The sequence below is a fragment of the Clupea harengus genome, chromosome 12, assembly GCF_900700415.2.
Source record: "Clupea harengus chromosome 12, Ch_v2.0.2, whole genome shotgun sequence".
Lineage (NCBI taxonomy): Eukaryota > Metazoa > Chordata > Actinopteri > Clupeiformes > Clupeidae > Clupea > Clupea harengus.
In genome coordinates this window covers 10,628,486-10,642,470 of record NC_045163.1, presented here as the reverse complement: position 1 = coordinate 10,642,470, position 13,985 = coordinate 10,628,486, and the positions used below count along the sequence as shown (strand labels likewise).

Genomic DNA, 13,985 nt, shown 5'->3' with positions numbered 1-13,985 from the left:
TGTTTATGGCTGTAGCTCCACTCCGTACAAAATACAATTGTAACACGCTATAGAAGCTAGAACAAAATAGACTGCTAGACTAGTCAACAGTCGGGTATATGTTGTTAACTCAGCTGAAGGAGATTGGACTTACAAACTTTAACGTTCGTCAAACTTAACTATATTTCAGTCAATGCGTTAGTGTTGATACTATTACACTTTAACAATGTCATCGCCAATAGAAATGACTGAAATGTATGACAACGCGCTACTTGGAATCTTACAACACGTTGGAAATATACAAGATTTTCTACAGGTCTACTTCGGATTTCTTTACCGAAAGACGGACTTCTACCGTCTACTTTCAAATCCAAATGACCGTATGGGCTTTCCTCCTGGTGTAGCAGAGAAAATGATCCTCAGAGTAAGTAACAAAATAACACTTGCGAACTCCAACATCTTGTGGGTTTTAGTGACTGTTTTAATGATGTGTAGGATACGACAGCTAAAAGGGGTCTCAAGGAATCCACTCCTGCTCAGGAAACATCATACCAGCCGTTACTTATAACCCTAGGTTATAAAAAACTGACAGAAAACCGCAGAAAAGCTACACCACCACTCTGTAGAAAGTCTACAGAGGGATTACCAGTCTAGTTCACACTGGCTGTCACCTAATGTGTCATGTCATGTCAAACACATCAGGGTGTACGACAGGAGGATTTCCCCAGATCTTCAGCTGGCCTCCTCTTTAGCACTTCTACTCTTTCTGTTTCAGAATTATAGTCCAATTAATACAATTGTGTTTTGCAGATGGTGCCTATGTAATCTGTGATTAATAATCCAACACATTAATATGTATATAGTACTGCTAGTTGTTGTCACAACAACAGGTAAAGTCCCAGGTATTTGCCTTGAAAACTAATTTAGGCACTTTCTTCTCTCATCAGACCTTCAAAACGTTTGAGAAGTTTGCGATTGCGGACCGAGAGCGAGAGATGCAGCGCAGGGCACCGGCAGTGATTCAGGAGCTGGAGGTGCCATCAGAGCAGGAGGAAGCAGGAGCTGTTGCGGCAGCAGCAGCATCCTGTAGCGCAGAGGAGACTGCTCCATCTCCATCCCCGGCTTCTTCCTCTTCCTCGGCTCCGGCTCCAGTTCATCTGTCTCCAGGTCCGTCCTCAGCGTCCGCTCAAGCAGCCGGTGCCTCCTCACAGTCCCAGAGCAGCAGTGTTGCCCAGCCCTCAGGGGGTGACCAGGCAGTGGGGTCCTCCGGTGCAGGAGCGACTGCAGCAGAGCCGTGAGTATCCAGTGTGAGACTGTTGTTTTCATCATGATTCGTGTGATCTTCTGCTTCTGGTCTGTGCCCTAAAGTCAAGGAGACCCCTGAATACTTTCACCCTTCTGCACTGTTAGAGTCTATTAAATTGTATTGATTTGACATTTAATATTTCTCAATCTGGACATAAATATTTGTACATTTATTGTTTTGTTTTTAGAGGAAAATCAGATTTCCAGAGCAACCCTGACAGTTACAACGGGGCAGTGACAGAGAACTACACCTGGTCCCAGGACTACACTGATGTAGAGATCAAGGTTCATGTTCAGCCGAATATCCTCAAGGGCAAACAGGTGAGCTGGCTTTCTCTCCATTACCTTTTCAAATCTATCGGTTTTATGCACAACAAAGTATCCATCTAGAATGTGTGTGAATTTGACTCACGTCTTGGTACTTACCATGTTTACATTGTGTAATGCAAGTGTTTGTCAGTTTTGCGTGTAGTTGTTAAATGGGTAATACATTCTCTCTTAAGTTGTTCCTACACCCAATAAATAATATATATATAATAATAATAATAAAACATTTAAAAAGGCATTATTGCAATATCTGCATGTTTTTTTCTTTTTTATCATATCGACACATCTTGACCTAGTACTGAATAATGTTTTAAAAAGAAGAATTCTGTGATCTTTGCCTGATGACTTGAAATAGTATTGACTTTGCTGACTTTGTGTGCAGGTGTCTGTTAACTTTCAGTCAGACAGACTCCGTGTGGCTCTGAAAGAGGGGGCATCAGAGAGGGTTGTGGTTGAAGGTGCGCTTTGTCACAAGATCAACATGGAGACCTCCCTCTGGAGCCTAGAGCCTGGACAGTGCATTCTGGTAGGAAGTGAACTGTGAACTCTGAAATGACAACCCATATGCAGGAAAAATGCAATCTTCATCATCTTATAGAGTTCCGTTGTAACATTTATAGGAAAGTTTGGGTGTGTGTGTGTGTATGGCATCTGTTTACCTGTGTGTTTTTTCTAGGTCTCACTCAAAAATGTGGAGAGGTTTGGCTGAGTGTGTGTGTGTGTGTGGCATCTGTTTTACCTGTGTGTTCTCCTCTAGATCTCGCTCAGTAAGTGCGGAGAGGTGTGGTGGAATGCCGTGTTGAAGGGTGAAAAGGAGATCGACATCAACCAGATCAACCGCGAGCGCTCCATGGCAACGGTTGACGAGGAGGAGCATGCGGTGCTGGATCGCCTGACGTTCGACTACCACCAGAAACTACAGGGCAAGCCACAGAGCCATGAGATGGTGAGACAACCACTCTAATCCCATACTAATCAAATCAAATCAAACTTTATTTGTACGGCGCATTTCATACAAGGGGGTAACACAATGCGCCTCACAGTAGGAAAGAAAGGGGGGGGGGGGGGTTACAAACACTTGTAAAAAACACACAGATTTTCTAGAGATAAATAAACAGGAAATAAAATAAAGGGGGGGGGGGGGTTACAAACACTTGTAAAGAGACACAGATAAGTAAATAAATAAATGTTCCGTAAATGTTAAATAAATACATTTTACAGGTTACAAAACACTTATAAAGAGACACAGATTTGGCCAGAGATAAATAAACAGGAAATGACGTACAAAGATCAGGCTTGTACGGCATGAAGACACAAGAAAGACTGTCTGTGAACCATACTGGTTTAAGGGTTTGGACGCTTTCGGTGTAGTTGTTGATATGGGTCAAAAATGATTTGTTCTTGATTCTTACATCCAAAAGTAAATAAGCATTAATGCAATATCTGCAGGCTGCTGATAGTATCAAATCATCAGAGTATTTTAGAAGGTTTTGTGTTCTTACCAAGTCAGCATTTATGGTCAATTTGCTCTCACAAATGTTTTTCAGTGCATCTCAGAAAGGCTTCATTAATAGATGAGAGCTGTGTCCTTTTTTCCTGTGTTGCAGAAAGTCCATGACATGCTGAAGAAGGGTTGGGATGCGGAGGGCTCCCCTTTCAAGGGTCAGCAGTTTGACCCGTCGATGTTTGACATCCCTCCCAGCGCTGTCCAGTTCTGAAGTTAATACAAGCAAACAATCAAACAAACCTACGTCAGAGGGCGCACACAGATATCTGGTGCACACCTTGCTGTGGGCAGAGCTGGAACGTGTCACGGTGGGAAGATCCAGCTCTTATTTAAATGCCAATAAAAGAAAAGGGAGGCGTGATTGACAGTTTTGAAACCTGTTTGGCTCTTGTGTATGCCTCCCTTTTTTTCCCCTTCGTTTTGGGCATGATGGCACCTGTCTTTTTTTAGACAAGTAGCAGTTACAATGAAATGTTTGCTTTTTTTATTTGGTCAGTTTTACGTCATTGAGAGGAAAATGTCATGGAAGCTATGGTTGCATTGTTGAAATGGTGGGCAGATGATCCCATTCACATCATCTATTTTTATTGTATTTTCCTTTCCCTCTTCACACTACCAACTTTTTTGATCTGGTGAGGTGGAGGGACTTCTAGTTATTCAACGTAATTTCGTTTTCAAGGCCAAACTCAGGACTATTAAGGTGTTTATAATTGCCAGATCCTGAAGCTACAAGATTTTGACTGGCCAGAGTTCACTTTTGCTTCCTGTTGACATTTTTTTTGTTGCTTATTTGTGTGTGCCAGATTTCAATAAATATAGGCGTCTGTTTAATGTGAACTTGCCTTTTAATTTGTTCTTAAAATGCTAGATTATATGAACATGTAATCGCTTTGTATCATTTCGGATTGTTTGAATACTTTATCAACCAAGCAGTACTTGTGTTATCCAGGAGAGGACGCTGCAAACCGATAATGTCGTACCTTCATCTTCAAACTGTTTTTGTGACGAGTTGGACGATTTAAAATATCTTTGCTAAACTCCATTACTCCAGTGTACTGTAGTAAAATGCTTATTTACACAAATTGATGGGGTGATTGAGAATTTAAAAACATAAAATGAATGGTATGCTATTTGTGTGGCCTGCTGTAGATTGTATTTTTTTCGCGCGGACTTTGTCATATACTAAATATTCCATAAATCGATGGTGTCAGAAGTCACCCAGCTAAATGAGCTACCGTGCTGCAGGTGCCAAGTCGATGCTTTAGATCAGAAGCTACACTGCGCCCTCTGTCAAGGAACCCGGGGAACTGACGGAGGAGTCGGCGGAGCAGTGGATATCGAGTGTATTGCAACTGAACCGCACACTTGGAGAGGGGTTGGAAAGGCAACCAAGCCTGCGCGTCAGCAAACCTCTCCTTCACTCGAAAACATCTACTTTTTTGTAGTTTTACACTAAAGCTACCAGCGCCTGCTCACCTGCTCACAGGAAATTAACTTAGTGCTTGGATCATAAGGTGGAGTTGAATTTCGGTTAACCAGGAGCCGCGTTGAAAGACGGAGACATGGCAACGACAACCTGTACACGTTTTACTGACGAATTTCAGCTATACGAGGAACTCGGAAAGTAAGAATTTTTTTCAACATTGTTGAAGTTATGTAGCTTGTTAATACTTTAAGAAATATTTGTTTGTATTTTTCTCCCGTCTTTTCTCGGTTTGCATATTTGCAAATGTATGCGTTGGTAGAGGTGGCGGAATGAAGATTGTAGCCTACTTCTGCACTTTCACAATCCTTCTAATACTCTTATATGTCAGTTGTTGTCACCGAAGGTTGTCACTAAAAGTAAATGAGGCGAGCCTACTGAGTAGTTGGTGTTGGCGACAGTTGCCTACATTCTGTTCCCCAAACGTTTCCACACCTCCGACTGAGGTGCAGCGGCAGGGTCGCTACAACCGCCCCGCGTTTTGACAGCTCAAAATGTCCCCGTCTCCGCTGGCCCTGCAAGAGTTGCACAGCAGCCGGAGACAGTGACATTTTGAGCTGTCAAAAGTCGGGCGGCAGTTTGCTATCTATAAAATGCTCGTGGTGCCGAAGCATGCCTAGTGCCTGACGTGAGGAAATTATTTTGCTCTCTTCCCCCCTCCCCTCACTTAGTATTGCGTTTCTTTGCCTGGTTTTCTCCTAAATTATTGAACGGCCCCCCGTCTTGTCAACCACTGGCGTTATCAAATAGACTCCGTGTGATTATGTTACACACATTTATATTTGTCTTGAAGGGAGTCGGTGTCCACGAGGTGGCTGCAGTTTTGAGGTTTATGCGATTCCGTTTCAATGTTGACAGATCTGTAACTGACATGCGCGCCAGTCGTGCGTGGGTTGAAGTGTTGAGAGAAATGTTTCTCGCTTGCGTAAATTGATTGGGAATAGACTAATAGGCCTAACTTTACAGGAAATGAATATGACTACATCAGATACAGATAGGCTATCACCCAGGAATAGTTTGTGTTCTCACAATACACGTTAAGACAAAGCCGTGATTGAAAATATATTGCAGCTTCTGAAACAAGGTTTCACTTTTGGTTATTGTGCTGCCTTAAAAGGTACTGAATATGGCTGTGAACAGGGATTTGAGCTCGGCCAAATATTAGAGTAAAGAAAATTGAGTTAGAAGCTGATATGCAAGCTGAGGGTGAACTACGAGCAATACTTAATTAACTTCGTTACACCCTGAAAGGTTGATTTGCCAGGTTTTTTTTTAATTGGCACGTAGCCGGTAGGAGCCTATTGTCTGAACACTACATGTTGTCTTGACTTTTTTTCTCTAAATCAGTATTTGCAATAGCAATTCTTTCTGAATTGGCTTGTGACATGTGCTTTTAAAATTCCTTGAAGTCATGATTATGAGAGCCGCCTCAGGTTGTTCCCTTACAGATATTCTTTGCCTTTCTCAAACACTGATAGTATGCCAAATTGTTGTTGAGCATTCTTTTAATTGTGAAAGATTGATGGTGATATTTTTTATCCTCAGAGTACTGGTTCTTTGCAGATTTCTTAAATGGTCATCAACAAAGGAGGCTATGCCCCCACTGAGCCAGTGAGAACAGACCATTTTTTGTAGAAAAAGGGAAGTTGTATGTGGTTTTATTCCATGAGATATTAGTGCACCCGTTTGCAAGCTCCGTTAACTGTGTTTACTTGTTACAGCTGCCCCAGCTTTCTAGCCTAACCCCAAGGAGTCTGGGGCTAGATTCAGGCATTTTTGTGGTTCTGACATGCTGTTTTTTTATATACTCTGTTTACCAACTTTAAACAGTTTATGTGTATATACTCAGTTTATAAACTTTAAACAGTATTTATATTAAGTCAGCACAAGTTTAAGTATAATAATATGTAAGTAGTATGCATGTTATATTTGTATATTTCTCTTAAATCCCTTTCAAATAATAATACAGTGAGAAGCATTTTTTTTTTTTACTTGTGCTGGAATATGTGCAAAAACATGTGAACCACAGTTTTTGTCACTTGAGGTGATTCTCTAAGGTTTTGGGTATGCTATAAGCATAAAAGCTCTACATCACTCCATTAATATGAAGAAATAAATGATCATCTAACATTTATGACCTTGTCATTGTAGTATCAAAAAGGTATCAATGGCCTTGAACCTTGAATGCAGAGGGGGCTGGTAACACCCCTCCCCATCCTAACACAAAGCCTTTACACAAGGGAGTATCTTTTGGAGAACAGAAGGAGACTATTTTACAGCACTCTCACTACTAGTACTAGTATACCCTATATACCTTCACATGTAAATGTAAATTTAGGCACAAATTACACTCCATATCTGTCAAAACCATACTGTATCAGTAAGCATACAGTAAGTAGATATTGATCCTTGGTAGCTCTTCAGGCAGGCATTCTTCAGATTTTGGTTGCCCGAATAGAATAAGACAAGCCTAAATAAACAATACAAAAATAGTTTATTAACGTAGAAAGGTAGATATATTTGAGACAAAAAACTTAACATTGCACCACAAACTGCAACAATTATTATAAGGGTTGTTATGCATCTTACTAAAGTTTGAAACGTCTACCTGAGCAAAATATCAAGAACAAATTTGACATAGTTATTCTCTCTTAATATAACACGGTTACAAACATGTTGACTTGATCAAAAATGTGATTAAACTTCAAATTCATGTTGCGCTGTAAATGCTATGTTACGAGATATATATGTGTGTCTGTTATGTTCACAAAACAGTTACAAGTTACAAGTCTTTTATTGTCAGATGCACAGAATAACACAGGGTCAAACAGTATTGATCTCAGCTTTTGTGGTGCACTATTTTGCATGGACAACCCGACTAGTGCCTTTCTGGTTAACACATACACTTCCTAGTGGACAAACCATCATTATCAACAACTCGTTTGTTTGGTGGTCAAAGTTTTCCCTCCAAATAGCATGTCAAAAGAGCAAAAAAGGCAAATAAAGAGGGGAATTTTTATTTTACTCTGGAATATTTCTGATTCTGTCGGACAGGGTGTTATGATATTTTGGTAGCCTGATGGAAAAACGTGATTGCCCCTGGTCATCAGGATAGTGAATTTGATTGATTAGAATATCGGCAAAGTAAGGCCACGAATGGCCAACAGATTTTGAATAATCATATTTTCTTTTTTCTTTAGCAATAGTATAGGATTACCCATGAATACTGTTCTGAATATTACAAGAACTTGTGTTTTTGGATAAGTTCACAGTTTCAAACCAAGGCATGACATTTTATTTCAACTTAATTTCAATAACATTCTAGTATGGATGAGATGACCATGTATTTTCTAGAAGTAAGTAAGTAAGTAAGTTCTCAGAAATTTCTGAAATCAGATGACACATCTTAAAATTGTGGTCTTATGTCTCCATTGCATGAAATGAATGATACACAAAAACATAAAATATTGGAGGAAATACTGTTATAGATTATCTGTCTGATGTCTGTTTTTCTGTCTCTCATTCATTTATTTTCTAGTATATGTGGAGTTTATGTAGGGTTTAAAGAGAAACAAAAATGGCAGAAATCTTTCACAAATTCACCACCACTTGACCGCAGATTGACCAATCTGTCATTTTGATAGCAAAAATCACCAAAAAATTGTGAAACCCTGGAGGGCCTGTCTATTGCTGTATTTGATTGGTCACTTTTGTGCTGTATGTTATTCATCTCGTCCGGGTTGTGGCCCAGGTCCTGTCTGAATGATGTTGAACAGGTATTAACTTGTGTCGACTGACTTGACAAAAAAAAAGGGAGAAACGTTGGTCAAATAACCCTGGTCTGACCCTGGTCATAGGTTTGAAAGAGGTAAGAGAGAGAGAGTGAGGGAGCTGTGGGTGTGTTGAAGAGACAGATAGAGGGAGTGTGTGAGTGTGGGTGTGTGTGAAAGAGAGAGATAGCGGGTGTGGGTGGTTATGGGTGTGTGTGAAAGAGAGAGAGCAGATGTGTGTGTGAGTTTGTGTGAGAGAGAGAGAGAGAGAGAGCTGTGTGTGTGGCTTTGTGCTCCTCCATCTCCAGCTCTTGACCGATGTAGGAGCTCAGTAAATCAACTCAATGCAGTTTGGCGTCTCCTTAGATACCTCTCAAGTCACTCACATACCGATGAGATCCCCCACACACACTGTTCAAGCTAATACACTGATATATATCATATCACACACCTCACCCTGCCCACACCCTGATGACAACCACTGTCACACACACATTCTACTCACTCAACTCACACACTACTCACCCCGCTCACACACTGCTCTCCCTGCTAACACACTGATGAGAACCACACACACACACACACACACACACACTGCTCTCCCTGCTAACACACTGAACCCCCCCCCCCCACACACACACACACTCACAGCTCACACTGCTGGTCTCCTGCTGCATGGCCAGCCAGTGCCTCTGCTCGGCTCCCTGCAGCTCTCCAGGCCACACCCTCCCTGCTGTCTGTGTCTGTGAGTGTATTTATGGTGTCCTCCTGACACATGGGGGGGCCTTTTGGCTTTTGTCGTGTTTGTTTTCTTCACTCTTTCTACTCGGTCAGCAGAGTAGATTGTGTTTGCTGAAATTAAAAACTGAATGCTATGTGGTGTGATGTGATGTGAGGTGCTGCATCTTTTTGGCTCACTGAAACATCACACAGTCAGGATATGATCTCTCTCCAGCCTTATTGCTGTATGTGTATATAACCTGTTGTACAGTCAGAGTTAGTCTACGAACTACGTTTCGTACTACTGGACGAAGTCACGATCCCCTGATTGTCTAGTATGGTAATTACTTTGGGAACTTTTAGAGAAGTATTCTGTAGCTCTGCTCAGAATTTGCATTGTTGAAACTGCTTAATGCTCAACGGAGGAGTAGCTGTGAGGATGAGAGGGCAGAGGATTTAGTTCTAATACCTAGTACTTAGCTTTGTACTCTAGTACAGAAATCACATATTTTTGTTTGTAGGCCTAACTGAGGATACGGACAATTCAAATTTAGCTTCTTCTTCAAATTTGGCTGACATCATCATCTGTAAAACAAGACAGTGTAGTGGGTTTCACAGCGAACTCAGGTTAATGAAACTGCATCGGGGTCACGAGTGACGGCCCCGTCAGGAGGAGGTCTCTGTTTCCTGTCAGGACCAGCACTCGTCAAACGTCTGCGGATTCCCTGCCACGGTTAGTCATGCACAGGCGCGCTTGTCTTTTTTCGCCTGGAGACCACAGAGGGACGTGTGGGCACTCTTCTTGTCACAGTGTGTGTGTGTGTGTACAGCAGGTCAATCGCATAGCGGTGGACCCTAGGGCAGAGGTGGCCCAGACTCGGCCCAGGCTCAGCCCAGAGCTGTTGCCCAGGCAACCTACCTCCTTACCCCAGAATCTATCTCTCTCTCTCTCTCTCTATCTATCTATCTATCTCTCTTTCTATCTATCTACGTATCTATCTATGTCTCTATCTATCTATCCATCTGTCTATCTATCTATCTATCTATCTATCTATCTATGTATCTCTGTCTGTTTCTTTCTTTCTTTCTTTCTTTATCTATCTGGCTGATTTCCAATTTGCTACAGAGCTGCTGGCTTCAGCAGAGCTTCATATTAAAAAGGGCTCCATCCGTTGTGTGCATTGTGTAACTGCACCAAGGTACGCTAAAATTAGCCCACAAAAGATGACATCAGGCATTATCACTGTCTCCACAGAGTTAGTTATGCAAGCCGCTCTGGAAATATCAGCAGGAAATGGGTCCAAAATGATAGATCTTTGGAAGATGACATTTTTTTTCTCTTGCTGTTTTTTGTCTGTAAAAATATGGAAATGTGCTGCTTGGCATGCTTGTATTGGTTGTACTGTATCAGCCTGTTAGAGATGCACTGTCATCTGCAGCTCTCTGCTAGATCTTAATTGCTTGTCACTGGGGAGTCATTTTGAAAATATGTCTACAAAACCAACAAAAAACATCAGTATCAGACTAATATATTTGCAGATCATGAGTTTACAAGGAATTCATTGTTCATGTTTTAGCTCAAGCAATGAAATAATATTTTACAATATGACTGTAATAAAAAAGTGTGTGATTGAAAATAAAAGAATAAAAGAAGCATACCGTAATATTCATGCAAATATACAGATTTGGTAATGCACACATATAGAACAATATGTTAGTAAACAGCCATTATGATTCTTAAGATGAGTTAGGTGAGTCTGTCGATACAAGAGAGACAGTTTGACTCTTAATTTGATGCATTCAGCTTTGATCTGAGCTCCGTTCATCTCAGTCTGCTTGCTCTCAAACAGCCGGTACTCATACTGAAACTTTACTCATCCACAGCACAACTCTCTCACTTCAAATCTGTGCAGCTCACTCACTGGCGTTGCGACAAAGGACATCAGTTGCAGTGTGATGCACCAGCTGTGTGTCACCAGCAGAAGGTCCTTGTGTTAACTGTTGGGTCACTGAAGTGTCACTGTATGAAGGCTCACCCTTTTTTATGTTCCCCTTTGTGTTGCAGGGGAGCGTTTTCTGTTGTGCGCCGATGTGTCAAGCTGTGCACAGGCCAAGAGTATGCGGCCAAAATCATTAACACCAAAAAGCTCTCCGCCAGAGGTGAGTCGGGACTCACACACACACACCACACACACACACACACACACACACACACACACACACACACACGTACACACTCGCACACACACACATGCACACTCATGTAGACACACACACACACACATACACACACACACACACACACACACACACACACACAGACATACACACACACACACACAGCCACTTTGCCTGGGTTCCACATAGGGATGGGCATTTGATTAAATTGTCTTAATCGATCGTGGGGAGAATTAACGATCGATTTTCGATTAATCATTAATTATTTTTATATAAAAATTCACTATTTATAGGCTATATCAAAAATGCAGTGAAAATAAAAAAAGCACAGCGTGTTTCCTCATTGAGATCTTTATTACAAGATGAACAACTCTTGTGGCAGTTAAACTTACAAGATGGACAACTCTTGTGGCAGTTAAACGGGATCCGCTCAATGGTTACACTTGAAAATATGCGCTGCTGTACTCTTAAGCAGCGGAGCCGACAGCTAGAAGCCGGTGCTCATAAACACAATTGAAAAAACCTAGTTTTTTTTTCTATAACTAATTAATCTCACATTTTGAAATTCATTAATCTAGATTCATCGCGATAAAAAGTTTGTTTTTCTTCTAAAGACTAAATCTTATAAATTGTGTCTTATAAACAAGACACTTGTTTAATTGTATTTTTTTTTCGTGCTCTCTCGCGGTCATACAAGGAATGTATGCGAGACACAATGGTGCCCCTCGACGGTAAATCGTAAGAATTGTCCCCTGAAGCAATTCGAATCACCTCGGTCAGCCCACCGTCTTCAACTATGTTGATGGGCCGACAGTCGCCGGCAACCCAAACTGCTACGGCGTTGGTAATCTTTTCATGGACTGGTCTAGTTATTTTCCTAGAGAAGTCGAGGAGTGTGGGTTGGCGACCATCTAACCTGGGACTGCTTTCTGTCAGGTGCTTTGCATTAAGGTGAAAACTTAAAGACGAGCTGCTTCTGTGATAGCTACATTCAGCTTGACAAATGCTACATACAAATTTAGTTTTGTCGATTGTTCCGTCATTTTGCCTCTTAAACAGAAACTTTCCGCCCAACAATCCCTCAGCTCTCTCCATCTTCAACCACCGTCTCGGTCTCTCCTATCTAACTGACTGCAGACACGTGGCGGTTTCGTGCCATGGGTCAACGCACACCAGAAGTAAACAAAGCTGCGTTAACTGCGTTAAAATATTTTATTGCATTAATCTCGGCCACATTAATAAATAAATAAATAAATTACACGCACACTACGCAACAGAACATGCATTAGTTTTATCGATGAAAAAATAATGTCATTGAGGAAATTCTTAATGGTCAATTAATCGATCATCGATTAATTATGCCCATCCCTAGTTCCACACCACAGAAACAAGGGAAATAAGTCTTTAACCTTTTCTTTTTATCTTTGGCATGGCACTTATTTTTTTTTAATGTCAATCAATCAATCAGTCAATCAGAACTCAGACACACAGCCGTTTCCTCTGTCAAGACCCAGTCTGTTCATTGGCATGGACACTGTGATGGATGCTGGACGGCAGTCAGTCTGTTTAGACTGTTCCAGAATGTAGATTACAATCATATGGCATCAATTAAAAGCAAGAGCACTCTTGAGCAGCCATCACACAAACATGTTCTGCTCTGTAGGGCTTACTTGGCTCATACATGCAAACGGCTGAATCACTGCCGCACTGCATCGTGGGTAAAATCTGTGCTCGTAGGCAATTGTTACGGGTGGTTAGAGGCTGGGGTGGCAGTGACTGCCACTGAGGAAACAAGACCAAAATGTAGGTGAGTCATTGGCCTTTCAGAGCGCATATGTTAAGGTGCCACTTTTCCGCCCGAAGCATAACTACTCACCCTAGACCAAGATTGCATCACAGAACACAGGCTTTCCTGAAATGCCTGTTTGAGCCACAGTGTGATTGGCCAAATTGTGTTCTGGACTGTATAGTAAGTTGAATGAGACTGACAGACAGCTCTCTGCTCTCTCGGCTGATACCTTAAATATGTTAAGCATGGATGTGGGTTGGTGTAGCACAAGGAGGATTTACTGATTACCCTTTTCCTCACACACACACACACACACACACAAATATATATATATATACACACACACACACATACATAAACACACACACACATATACAGTACGTGTGTGTTATTTAGTGTGTGTTTCTGCAGCAGTGTAAGGAGAAGGTGTGGGGGTAGAATGAGTCTTGTGATCACACATTTGGCAGCAGCAGACAGCTTGTCTGTGAGCTTCACACGCCTCAAGCACAGAACTCCGCTGGCTCAGAGAGAGACAGGGCCACAGTAAGGTTATTAACACACACACACTCACACAGACACACACACAGATACACTCACACCGATACACACAAAGAGATACACTCACACACACACACACACCCACACACTCACACACACACACACACACACAGATACATACTCACAGATACACACACACACACTCACAGATACACACTCACACACACATACACACTCACAGATACACACACACACTCACAGATACACCCCCCCCCCCACACACATACACAAACACACACTCACGCACACACACACACACACACACACACACACACACACACACACACACACACACACACACACACACACACACACACACACACACACACGCACACACAGACACACACACAAATACACACATGTTTGTGT

At 41.7% G+C, this 13,985-nt stretch overlaps 2 protein-coding genes across 11 annotated transcripts in view; both read left to right on the top strand.

Annotated features, from left to right (window-relative positions):
• Nucleotides 1-29: 29 nt before the first annotated feature.
• nudcd3 (NudC domain containing 3) lies at nt 30-3,955 on the top strand. The gene is made up of 6 exons (XM_012815386.3): nt 30-403; nt 927-1,273; nt 1,473-1,605; nt 1,994-2,137; nt 2,369-2,557; nt 3,219-3,955. The coding sequence occupies exons 1-6, from the start codon at nt 206-208 to the stop codon at nt 3,327-3,329; spliced, it is 1,122 nt and encodes a 373-aa protein (XP_012670840.1). The 5' UTR covers nt 30-205; the 3' UTR covers nt 3,330-3,955.
• A 137-nt stretch (nt 3,956-4,092) lies between these two features.
• The window catches only part of LOC105889509 (calcium/calmodulin-dependent protein kinase type II subunit beta), a 70,581-nt gene continuing 60,688 nt past the window's right edge, over nt 4,093-13,985 (top strand). For all 10 annotated transcript variants that reach the window (XM_031577157.2, XM_042709295.1, XM_042709294.1 and 7 more), the window contains exons 1-2: nt 4,093-4,742; nt 11,157-11,251. The gene's annotated coding sequence lies outside the window, so the exon portion shown is untranslated. The remainder of the gene's footprint in view (nt 4,743-11,156; nt 11,252-13,985) is intronic.